Here is a 12,949-nt window from a genome sequence, read left to right on the forward strand (position 1 = left end):
ACAACCAAGAAATTAGCTGACTAAGAAGGCATGATTATGCCAAAAGTTTTCAAGTTGAAAGATGAATTTTTCTTAGTTTCTATGCTTTTGGCTATGTACACCTCATGAGTGAGCTCGCAATCCTCTATGCCCAAATCAAACCCAACCAGTCCATAATGAGCCATTAAATTTCCGTACATCCTATAGAGGCATTAACAGAGTAGATAGAACAAAAGTGCCACTCAAAACACCATCATTGGAGCTGGTGAATTAGAAGGACCAATCTGTTTCTATTCTTGATGATCAATCTATACTACGACTTCTAGGTGTTAAAACTTTTGACCAATCTCAGTAAGTCTTTCTAGACAGAATGTAGGACAAGTTTTGGTCCCAAGAACCAAAGAATGCCAAATACATTTTCATCGCTTGCTTAATAATCAAAGAATTGTAGATGCTATTTCTGTATTTCCAGTCATCACAAACTACTAACTTTGAGATGATTCTTGAATATACACTACATCTTTGGATGATGCACTTATAAAGCTTGCTTAAATCTCTAATTGCTTAATCTATTGATGAGGGGAAATTTTGGAGAAGGATGACTATTGAATTGCAAACTTGGAGAGAGATTAACTGTTTCCACTATTATATACCATATATAGCATAATATTTTTACGTCACTGACCATTAGTATTAATTGTGATTGAAAATAAATGGTAAAAACAGAGTATGGCATCAAACACATGAATATACTTTTCGTGTATCTTATTCTCAGCCCTCAAAGTCCTTGCAATTTAAAGCAAGCTAAAATTTGATCGTAAAATTGTTTATCGTCTCCTGATATGTAAGAGGCCTTTTCCATATGATGTGAATCTTATATCTCTTGAGATGACCACAGAATAGTGATCATGTTGCCATGAAATCTGGCCAGGTGAACAAAAGCCCAATCCAGAGCTGAGCAGAACATAATGAAACAGGGGAAGGAAATTTCTTCAAAACAGAAATCGGCCAGAGCGGGCAATTAGGGTTGGATTGGGATCAGGCTCAGCCAATTCCAATTCAATTCTGGGACTAAACCCCTATTGGAGTCTTTTCCCGACTTGGAGCCTCTCCAACACTTTCCTTCCCTTCGAGTCTTACAGATTACTTGCTAGTCTAAGCTTACGTCTCTTCCTGAGCAACTTCAAAGTCTCACTCAATTAGAAACTTGGGAATATATGCGTTTCATAGTCTGACAGCTCTTCCGGAGTGGCTCGGGAACCTTTCTTCACTTCGAGCATTGGTTCTTATAGACTGCAATAATCTGATGTATCTTCCAAAAGAAGAGGAAGAACTGCGATGCTTCACCGCACTAGAGTGGTTGATTATTAAAGTTGCCCACTTCTCGAAGAAAGATGCACCATGGGAAGAGCGGAGGAGTGGCCTAAGATTAAACACATTCAACACATAAAAATCGATGGCCAATATTTTTGTGAAATTAAATGATGGTCCTCATCAGTCTTTCTTCAAAATTAAGTCAGATTGAGGTTAGTCATCTACTGTTTTTCTAAATTTCTAATATTTATCTCATCTAAATCATCATCATCATATATCATTGACAATCGCTAATTCAATTTACACCCTTTCTCTCTTTTATTTACTTTTAGCTCTTCGATCTCTTTTATTTCCAGGTAAAAAAATGTTCGAATATGCCTGAGAGGATATATTTTTGAGAATCTTCACGTTGTCTTGGGACTATGCTTCAAATACTCCAATCTTCCATTAAATCCAGAGTCCAAACTTGAAAGTGAGGAATCATTCTTATTAGGTATTTCCTTTCTTGTTTAGGCCATAAACTGCCCAGATTTAAAGAACACGGTTGACATTGTCTGGCAATGGCCGTGATATATAGTGAAAATATACATAAACAAGTCCAAACAATTTCTGGCAAGGAAGTACCCTATGATTTGGAGATATTTAGCAGTTGGAATTCTTTTCCTAGCTGCCACCTAGGGGATAAAAAATATGTAAAATTACTTCATGGCAACCTTTCCATGGAATAAATGTCATACTTTTCTTTAAATTCTGTATATGTAATGCATAATGCATTAGAAACAAACAAGTACAAACAAATATTTCTAGCTAAACATGGATAGGAACAATCAAATAATGGTCTACCCCGACTTACTTGGTGGCATCCGTCATATGGGGTACCTCTTGTTTTTTCTTCTCTGTTCGTCCCTTTTCCCCCAACCCTTCCCCAATATCAGAAATGAAGCACTCTTGATGGTATCATTGTCTTTTACTTGTTCTCATATAGAAGTTTTAAGGGAATAAAAGGGATGACAGTAGGGGCTTATGAGTATTATATGTCATTGTGGATGCTAATAGATTGTTGTGTTTGGTAGGTTGAGGACAAAATTGACAAAAGCAACTGAGGTGATCTCCATCATAAAACTGAAGAAAATGGGCAGTACGGAGAAGCTTTTTTTTTTTTGGGGGGGGGGGGGGGAGCGGTGGTATGTGAAGGCTTTTGTGAAGGACGTTTTGTTGGATGCTTTTGTTTCCTCTTGTAACCAGGAAAACCATGACACACTAATACAGTGCCTCATGGAAGATAAATGGTTTGACAAGAACAGACCTGCTGCTGCATATATTGTCTATAGAGCACTCCTACAGTGGAGGTCCTTTGAAGCAGACAAGGCAAGCATATTTGATCGGATAATTCATGCAATCCAGTCATCTATCAAGGTAGTACTTTCCCTTGTTACGAGTCTATCGAATATGTTATTGATATTCTGCATTAAGTGATCAAGTAGAAGTATCTATTTTTGACTGATGAACTGGGTTTGACATGTGGGGGAGTGGTTTCTTGTATAACTCCCTACAGAATCAAGAAAACATCAATGATCATGCCTATTGGCTCTCAACAACATCGACACTTTTGTTTCTTGACCTCACCCACTACCTTGTTTTGTAGAATGACACAAGTAAAAGCTCTCTAGTACATGTCTGTTCAAATTCATTTCTTCAGTACCAGAAAATTATGAATAGCAAAATTAAGATGCTCTAAATATTTTTTTATCTCAGGGCCTTCGTTCATCTCCCTGAGGCATGGGGTTTTTTAAGTGGATACAGTGAAGCTAAATACCCTGCCCTCCTATTTGAGCAACATCTAGCTGTATGTGTTGAGAAAATATATAGGATTATCCATGACAGTTTGAAAAATGAGATCAGTCCATTCTTGAACCTGTGCATTTAGTCAAGAATTTGTTTAAACAGGAATCAATAAATGGAACAGGAGTACAGGACTGAATCTACCTAAGACTAAATTCTCAACAGCAACTACAGGCACCAAGATCAGCAAGAGCCAGATCAATAAGAGGATCCTCCAAAAATTCTGAATCAAATATAGTTGCAAAACAACAAGCATCAAGCATACACTGGCAAAACACAGTCGGAAGCCTTGATTGCACGTTAGCCACAATGTGTGAGAATTATGCAAGTAGGACTCTTTATTCATCTACTATTTTATAGATGGATCCAAAAGGGGACATTCTAACCACTTTGTAATTATATTTTAGATGTGTAGATCCTCCATGTGCAGCTTTTTAACAGGTTTGGAGCTTCTCTAATTTATGTACAAAATATCTTTTTAAAGTGATTTAGACATTCAAAAGCAACTAGAAAGAGCTCAAGCATGTGACCTTTAATTTTTTTGTGGATTAACAATGACACATATTTATAGTTTCTTTCTTTAGTTTATTGCTTCTAGAGTGTTGTTCATTTACAACGGAGAATATATGAAAGCAGGCTTATAAGAATTGGAGCAATGGTGCTCCAAAGCAACAGTCCAGGTATGAGTCCGCCAGAAAAAAACTATTGGATGTCAGGACCAAAATTAGGGGGTGGTGTGTTACAAAAGACTTAAGTTTTTTGGATGTGTTCCAATTTTTTGGATCCTCATAGGATGAACTACAACACATAAGGCAGGTTGTTGGGTTCCTTGTATGTTAATTTAACCATCCCTAGATCAAGAGTTACTAATTAATTTTGAGAGTAAAGATTCTTTATTTACTTGTGTGCCTTTTTTTTATTTCTTTTCTTCCCTTTGGCTGGTTTCACATAAAAAGCCACACAAATCCTTGGATGAGATCACAAATGAAATCTGTCATGTAACTTGCTATGCATTAAGTGGCCTAATAGAACTATAGAGCAACTCGCTTTACATAGCAGTTCCATTGAAAGTAATGAACATGAAAACACTAAGATTAGCACCCATCATATATATTTACAGGTGCGGAGCATCCATAAATATATCGCATTGGAAAAATATTTTGGGATCTGGATTGCTAATGGTTAATAAAGCTTGAACAATTCGGAACTGCTGGAGAACTGTTTGCTATAAGTCTAGTAGAGTACAATGTAGGCTGCTAGAGACACAGGCTCGCTTAAAGAAGCTAAGGATAAGATAGAAAAATGGGTTGAAGAGCTAACATGGCGACTAGATTTTGAAATGCATATGAGGGTACCATCTTTTTCACTTTGTTCAGCCAATTTAATGTTTAGAGACTTGACAGGTATGATATGATAGGGGTCTTCGTCTTCCTAGGGACACTTATATGGCTTAGTAGTAATATAATCAGAGTTTGTTTGGCTTGAGTCTGTTAACTGTACTAAATATGAATGCTGAATCCAGTGGTTATCAATTCAAAATGCCTGAGAAACCTCTATTTAATTGTGCCCAATACTCTCTGTAGCTCCGATATATTTCTAAGAATCTTCACGTTGTCTTGGGACTGTGCTTCAAATACTCCAATCCACGGAGTTTATTAAACTTCCACATAAGGAATCATTCTTCTTAGGTATTTCCTTGTTTAGGCCACAAACTGCCCAAATTTAAAAAACACTTTTGACATAGTCTGGCGATGGCCCTGATATGTAATGAAAATGTGTATAAACATCAACCAAATCTCATATGAGAACAGACAGTGGATTAATTGGTACCTAGAAATTTTAATGTGGCAATGGCACTGATGGCATCCACCACCAAGGAAGTATCCTTCGATTTTGAAGATATTTAGCAGTCTGAATTCTTTTCCTAGCTGCCACATAGGGCAAAAAAAATATGTATGATTACTTCATGGCAACCATTCTATGGAGAACATGTCATATATTTCTATAAATTCTGCATAAGTAATGAACTACATGAAACAAATGCAAACAATTTCTGGGTAAAAATGATGGAAACCATCAAATAATGGTCTGAACCCCTACTTACTTGGTGGAATCCATCATATGGAGCACCTCTTCTTTTCTTCTTTGTCTTCCCTTGTCCCAGGAAATGGTGCACTCTTGATGGCATCATTGTGTTTTACTTGTTCTCAGATAGAATTTTTAATGGGATGAAAGAGGTGAAAGTAGGAGCTTATGAGAATGTTATTTTGGATGCTAATAGATAGTTGGGTTTGGCAGGTAGGGGACAGAATTGACAAAAGCAACTCAGGTGATCTCCATCATAGAACTGAAGAAAATGGGCAGTACGGAGAAGCTTTGTTTTTTTATTTTTTTTTTGGGTTTGATGTTTATAGTAATATTAGATCTTTGATTTTTTTAGATCAGGCTTCTTATGAGAATTTTTTTTCCGCTTTTTAGCATTCATTTCATCTAGATATATGAGCATGATGAGTCCTCTGGTTGTGAAGTTTGCTTTCAATGGTTGTAATGATTTTGTGTGGTTGAATACCTTCCTGGTTTGGATATGGGAGAAGGTCAATCTCTGTACAGAATTTGTGTTCAATGGTTGTTATATGGTCTTTGTTGTTAGGGTTAGGGTTTTAAGCACAAGGTTGCTTAAAGCATTACACCCTGAGTATCTAGTTTGGAATACCCAGACTGCTGCCTCCAGTTAATATATATAGGGAAACTAGGGTTTAGGTCAGATGGGTTAATTACTAGATTGCCCCTCACAGCCTGGGCATTAATACAAGTAAGATTATATTAGAACATATAAAAGGATATTACATAAATACCCTTACATTTGTGTGGCATGAGCTCTTAGTTTACTTGAAGTATCATCTGTTTGCTTGAGAGGAACAATGACACTTATATTAATATCTACCCTAGGTAGTTGTATCTTCTTTTGTAGTTACCATAACTGCATACCTCTAAAATCTGTATAGGAAACCAAGAAATTAGCTGATTAAGAAGGCATGAGAAATTCACCAAAAAAAAAAACGAAGGCATGAGAATGCCAAAAAGTTTTGAAAGGTGAATCATCCTTCTTAGTTTCTATGCTTTTAGTTACATACGCTTCACCATGTGCGAAGTTGCAATTCTCTATTCCAAAATCAAACCCAATCAGTCCATAACAATCCATTGCCAATTAAAAGATTATAAGAAAATCCCTATGCCACTGCCTTGCCATCGTGTTTTGTCTGCAAACACAATATTCAAACCAAGAAATGTAAGCATTGGGGGAGGGGGGTGTTGGCCCAAGATTTAAAAATCTAGAATTGGATCCCCTGGTCCATTCCGATTCGGATTGGGTCGGTGAGAAATCCATCAGGATTGGCTAAAATATGTCCTAACTTTAGTTTTTGGAAGAACATCGGCCGAGATGGAACAGTGGAAATTGGAATTAGTCATGACCAATTTCGATTCGAATAATCGGATTCAATCGATTCAATCCCCATTTGTTTTTTAAAAACTATGTTTGGTCCTGCCCACGTAGCATGACCCACTTAACATCTGTAAATACAAAGAATGGAAGGGTACTCTATCGTGATTTCTGACTGACTAAACTTCCACATATCTAATGTTAAAGTTTTAGGCTGCGTGTGGTAACGGTTTGAACAAAGAACGTTCGTTCTTAATTAAAATGTTCTTTTGTGTTTCTGGTCTGGAATGTCGTTCTGAGACCGAAAATGACCGTTTGATAACGGTCTCAAGAATGCCGTTCAGAACGAAAATGATGTTTGGTAAAACATGTTCTTCCCTATTTGATGTTAATTACAATAATGTCATTTCTTTGTCAATTATACCAAAAAATAACTTGTAAAATCCTTTTCTCTTACCAACCTTAGCATAAAATTAGAATATCGCATCAACATAACCAAAATAAATATAAAAAGATGTCAAATTTCAAAGATGCCATTAAAATTGGGTTCTTGTATGGATTAGTAGCATAACTGACTATGTTATGAACAATTGAATAAAGTGGGCCTTGGTAGACTCGAACCACCATCCTCTTGGAACATGCTCATGTTCCAAGTGCTCTACCAATTTGAGCTAAAAACCCATCAAGTTGTCAATGAATTAACACAACAGATTAAACCAAATTATATTCTCCATTCTTTTTTTGAATTAATTTGCAATGAATGGATTTTAGTGGCCCAAGAAACACCAAAAGAAATCACTCAACGAAGCTGTGGAAAGGGAAAACGTTTTTACCCCCCATCAAGTTGATTAGAGAACCAGCAGATAAGTCAATGGCAAAGAACCCCCTCTCTTTCATTGATATCTCACATAATTCAGCTATATAGTCGGCCAAATCGGTGGCAAGTTCCTCCACATTTTCATGAACTCTCAACTCCCCTCCCTCCTTGGGACCCCAGACATTGCCATTGTTCTTCGAGAGTCTATGAATCAAAAGCTGATCCTACAGTGTGGAAAACAAAAATATTTATCTAACAAAAAATTAGTTAAGAAACAACAAAAGTTATAAATGTCCTAAACTTATTACAACAGAAATTAAAAGGTCCTACTTGAAGTAATAGTGGTCGTGAAACAGCAGGAGTTGTGCCCTCTGGAATTACAAGTGAAACAAAAACACCTCCCCCCAAGCATGGTACTCTACATCTGAAACTATTACTATTGAAGCTTATCAAGCATAGATCAATTGTTCACTCCCTGTGCATATTTACACCATTAGGTGTAATCCATCGTTAGTAAATTACATTATTCAACATAATCTGTAACTGCTAGTAGAAGTCCAAGATGACCAATGTTTGTCAGGTTTGTGTTGAAACAATTCCTTTATTACATCTCTTTGGTTTGCAAGTTATCACACATGCAGTGCGTGAGCAGTATATTTATGGTTTAATTGAACTGTCAAGCAATTTTGTTACATCAAAGTAAGGTCGATGCTGCAATTTTAAGGTGTGAAATGGCCTCTTGAAGACCTGTTCATATTTGTAATGAAGCCGTGCAAATGAATAGGCAGGCATTTATGGGAAGAGAATATATCTAGAACTTGCCGAAGCAGCTCATTATGGGAAGAGAGTATATTTGTGGTTTAATTGAACTGAGTCTCAACTTGATAAAATATCCAATATATACTTATAAGAGGACAGAAAACAAATACAAACTCACATACATACAAACAATTTATGGAACCAAACTACCCTTTTAAGTGTACTTTCAACTTACAAAAACTGCAGAAGGGAAGGAAGGATATGGGTTGGCAGTTGGGTCTCAGGAGAAAAGATCTAACAAGGTCTATCCAGGTATGGAAGAATGAAGTGAGAGAGATTGACAGACTAGCTTATTTTCTTTTCTAGGTAAATCTCCGGTGTAAGGGATTGAGTTAGTTACTTCCAAACTAAAAATACCAAAGTTTATAGGAATTTTAGTTTTGAAACAAAGAAACAAAGAAACAAAGAAAGTGGTTCTCTCCTTCACCCCTGCAATAAGGATCAACAATGGCTTTGAATGGGCTGAAAAAGAAAGGAAGAAAGAAACAAGTTACATGGATGGATGAATCAAATTTATTGGATTTACTCATTGTGCCTGTGTTCTTGTGGTTCTAGTGAAATAGAGCAATCAAAGTTCATGAATCAGTTGAAATAAACAGATGGATCCTTTCATTAAATCTAAAATTCTAAAAAGAGAACAAAACAAGTCATTTGCTGTGAACAGTGAACCCTTAAATAATCCATAAATTCTGATCTTCATAGTGAAGGTTCGGGATCATGTTTATACAAATTTCACAAGACCTCGCCCTTAAAGGCTCCGTTTGATTGCAAGGATCCACAAAAATTGAACTACCAGCAGGAGACTTGGTCCAATTCCCAGCAGGAAGAAAATATACAGTTACGGCTGCTTCAAAATAAAATAATAAAAAAAAAAGACAGATTTTAGTCATTTATTAGAGAGACTATGAAGAGAAAGCATACATACAAGCAATTTATGGAACCAAACTACCCATATACATTCAGATCTTCTTCACCCATCCCCTGTTTCAATATTGTTGAGGATTACACACTGGTGCCCGTTTTGAGTTTTAGATCTGAGATATAATATTAACATGAGACAAAACGGGAAACAAAGGGAGTGTTGATCCATACCTTTTCGGTTGAAGGGTGCTGATTAAAGGGATGCTGATCTAAGATATAATATTAACCTAATTTTTTGTCATGTAGCTACACTGATTGCATAAGGGATTAATAATTAATATTTGAATTTGATTAGGGGTTTGTGAACCCTAGGATGGTGTTGTGAATTTGTGATCCCTCCCCCTCCCCAAACTATCATGTTCACTCTCTAATACCCATAGTTAAAGTCTCATGGGGCATGTTAGATGGGTAGACCAAAAAATATTTGTGCTCACATCATGGGTAGAAATAAGTGGGTGAGTCTTGGCACAACGGTTAAGTTACACTATTACAACCATCAAGTTGTAGATTCGAAACATGGAAATAACCTCTCCGCAAAACAAGGACAAGGCTATTTACATCAAATCACCATAGATGAAAAGATTCTCTCTTCAACTACTAAGAAAACAACTAATATATTATGAAGAAAAGAAACCCAAATCAAGTCCATACTAAGGTTTTAGTAAGTGGTATTGGTATCGGTATCGGTCTCTGTCGATACCGATCCTGATCGATCGTACCAGTTTGGATTCATCCTATTTTCTTCAAAACAAAAAAAAACTCTATTCTTTTATATTTTTATCCCTACCATACTGATCCATCGATATGGGATCGATCAGAAATTGGTATTGGTTTCCACCAATACTGATACAAATCGGCCAATCCGATATCGATTTATCAAACTGGACCTCCTAATCTTTCATTGGATTTCAATTTTGTAATATTTTATTTTCCCATTTCTGCCAAATGTACAACTTGGATTGAGCTAAAATTTATAGACAGATGCAATAGTAGATGGTGGAGTCTCAGTGCATGATCAATTATAAAATGCCATTTGGCAACTGCGAATGGCGTCATGTGATTTTTTAATGCTAAATAACGGATTTGACCCGCCCCGTTTTCATCGGATCCGATCCGTCTCAGATCAGCTAGGAGATAAGCGGGACCCATTTTACAAGAGATCATGTGGTGCGGGCTCTGCCAAATTAAATGCTAATCAACTCCACCGGCCACTATCCTTCGTGTCTCGTGACTCTCGTCCCCAGATTGCATGCGATTGATGACGTGTCAAAAGAAGAAGCTCAACCACGTCATCTCATCCAAATTAATAGATAACCCTCGAAATGTACGCCACGTGTACCATGTAGTCTGACAGGTGGCCTGTATATTAAACACGTATCACTATGACTTTGAACAACAGCATATAACCTCGCCGCTTCAAAACCCATTCTTAGAACTTAGAAGTCCTTTCCTCCTCTCCAAACTCACTCCATTTCTCCCGCCAAAAAGTGAAAGGGAAAAAGAGAAAAACTAGGAAAGAAAAAAACAGAGAAGAAATTTCCCGAGAAAGTGAAGCTAAAGGCAACTATGGTTTCCACAGAAGAACCCATTCTCTCTCGACTGGACCGGCTTGATACCATGGTAATGGCACCACCGATCACTTTCCCTTCTGCTTCAGCTCTAACGTGCGCCTTCAGGGCGCACGGTCTTATCTTGTCCCAGGAGGAGCTACTTCTCTTCTCTATCTAAGAAGTATTAACTGTGACATGGAATGACTCTTCTGCCCTTTTCTGGTTTTTTTTTTTTTTTCCAGTTGAGGCACTTGGAGGGAATCAAAATGTGCAACATCAGATCTTCATCAGCAAAGAGTTCATACGCCTCGACGACGTCGAGTGGGGCCCTGACGAGCGAAGGAGGAATCTCGTCTGCTGATTTCTCTCCTAAGAGCCTGGAGAAGCATTGCCGTCCGATCAACGTCGTCGTGATGGAGACGGAGGTTAAGGGTAGTCTCATTGAACGCCTCGTCCATGTGGAGAACCGTTTGTTACAGGTAACCCAGAACCCTAGTTTACTGTTTACCTACATAAGTAACATAACCAAAGCTAGCCCAGTTGGTAAGGTCTTTTGTTCCTAAACGGTTTGATCATGAGGGGTGTAAATCAGTCGGTTTGGGCCGGTTTTGGTTCGTTTTAAATTGGTTTTGATGTGGGAATGGTAAACCCGAAACCGGATTGGTTTCGGGGTTACATTGGTTTGTTATCGGGTCGCTTTTGGTTTTGGTACGGTTTGGATTCATTCTACCATATATATTTATTATATAAAATTAGAAAAACATATATGGGAGAATGTTCTTGGCCCCCTGTATAGGGGGCATGGTGGTCATTGCACCCATCCCTACCTGCCTGGAGCAGGTTGCGCTGCGGCATAGAGAAGAACGCCCGTATATACATATATGCTTTTTAGTGGGTTTCAGGTCGTTTGGTTTCGGTTTCGGTCTGAGTTTTGAGTCGGTTTTTGGTTCAATTTTAGAGTCGTAATCTCCAAACTCGAAACCAGCCCAATAAGACTTCGGATCGTTCGAAGCAGACTATTTTGGTTTGGTTTGGACCGGTTTACACGGTTCAGTCCCAACTTTGACACCCCTAGATCATGTCAACTGGGTCGAACCCAACTGTTTTGGACTAATTGGCTAGTATTTAAACTATAGGTCCTTTATGGTCCCTTATCAATATCAACTTGGGGAAATTCTTAGGCCACTCAAATTAATGGCTGCTAATGATGATGTGCAACAGTTGTGTTTGCAGATGGAGGAAGAAATAGTGGCAGAGAAAAAGAGAGTCGAAGTGGAGGAGAGTAGAAGTCCCAACCACAAGAAGAAGAGGAAAGGATTGAAGCAGCTTGTTAAGTCATGTGTGGGAGGACAACCCAAAATGAAAGACAGCAAAACCGATGACTGAATAAGCTCTGATACACCATTTCTTAGCTTGGGTTTTAGCTTTTTGTTTCTTTTGTAGATGGGCTATTGTACTTAATTTGTAAAGGACAAAAGAATGGTGTAGATAATAATTTTAGATGTTCCAGTTAGCCCTAATCACAAAACTCTAGATTTTGGTTTTGGTGGTGTTGGGTGTAATAAGGAAATTTATATGTAAGGTAAGTCTCCAAATTTATGTAATAAGTTATATTGTGGGTATATTTATGTTGTGTGAAATTGTCTTCTTATTCTTTTTATGATGGATTAGGAGGCCTAATCCTATACTTGAGGTTGGTTTCAATCTTTGCAATAACACTGCAATTAAGGATGTAAACGGATCGAATTCGGTCAGATAGTGGCATTGTCATATTTGTATCCGATTATATTCGGATGGATTCAAATAATATTCTATTAGTTTTCGAACGGATTCAGATAATATACTATCCGTTGACATCTTTACCGTTTTGTTGATGAGAATTAGGGTTGAGACTTGACAGGTCAGCAACTATCCTTTCTTCTACTCTTCTTAGTCTTTAATTTTCTTACGTTTAAATCAGTATTACTGTAGGACCCGTCTTCAAATTCATATTCAATACGTGTAAGTAGGGATCAATCAAAGTAAATAGTTTCACAACCCACAAGGAACTTACTTGCAGGTTTGTATTGTAGGAAATTAAAACAAAACAGAAGAAAGGATATGTTAGGCCTCTCACCTAACCGTGGAGAATGAACCTCATCAACTCAAGCCTTGGCATCTTACCAAGGTTCCCTGACTATATCCCACAATAGAGTAATTCTGAATCCCACATGCTCTCTCTCTCTCTCTCTCTCTCTCACACAGAACTCAGAAGCTCAAGGTTAA

At 37.5% G+C, this 12,949-nt stretch overlaps 1 protein-coding gene across 2 annotated transcripts; it reads left to right on the forward strand.

Moving 5' to 3' along the window:
• The first annotated feature begins 10,909 nt into the window (after nt 1-10,909).
• On the forward strand, nt 10,910-12,125 carry LOC122642943. 2 transcript variants are annotated; one of them, XM_043836559.1, is made up of 2 exons: nt 10,910-11,163; nt 11,918-12,125. In XM_043836559.1, the coding sequence occupies exons 1-2, from the start codon at nt 10,951-10,953 to the stop codon at nt 12,068-12,070; spliced, it is 366 nt and encodes a 121-aa protein (XP_043692494.1). In that variant the 5' UTR covers nt 10,910-10,950; the 3' UTR covers nt 12,071-12,125. The 2 variants fall into 2 exon arrangements, with proteins under 2 accessions (XP_043692494.1, XP_043692493.1); XM_043836558.1 differs by having other exon boundaries at nt 10,919-11,163; nt 11,906-12,117.
• Nucleotides 12,126-12,949: the final 824 nt, after the last annotated feature.

The sequence above is a fragment of the Telopea speciosissima genome, chromosome 10 (genome assembly GCF_018873765.1).
Source record: "Telopea speciosissima isolate NSW1024214 ecotype Mountain lineage chromosome 10, Tspe_v1, whole genome shotgun sequence".
Taxonomy (NCBI): Eukaryota; Viridiplantae; Streptophyta; class Magnoliopsida; order Proteales; family Proteaceae; genus Telopea; species Telopea speciosissima.

Coding starts and splice junctions, on each gene's coding strand:
- LOC122642943 (XM_043836558.1), top strand. CDS start 10,951: ATGTGCAACATCAGATCTTCATCAGCAAAGAGTTCATACGCCTCGACG. Junction 11,164..11,905: donor TGGAGAACCGTTTGTTACAG/GTAACCCAGAAC, acceptor GATGTGCAACAG/TTGTGTTTGCAGATGGAGGA.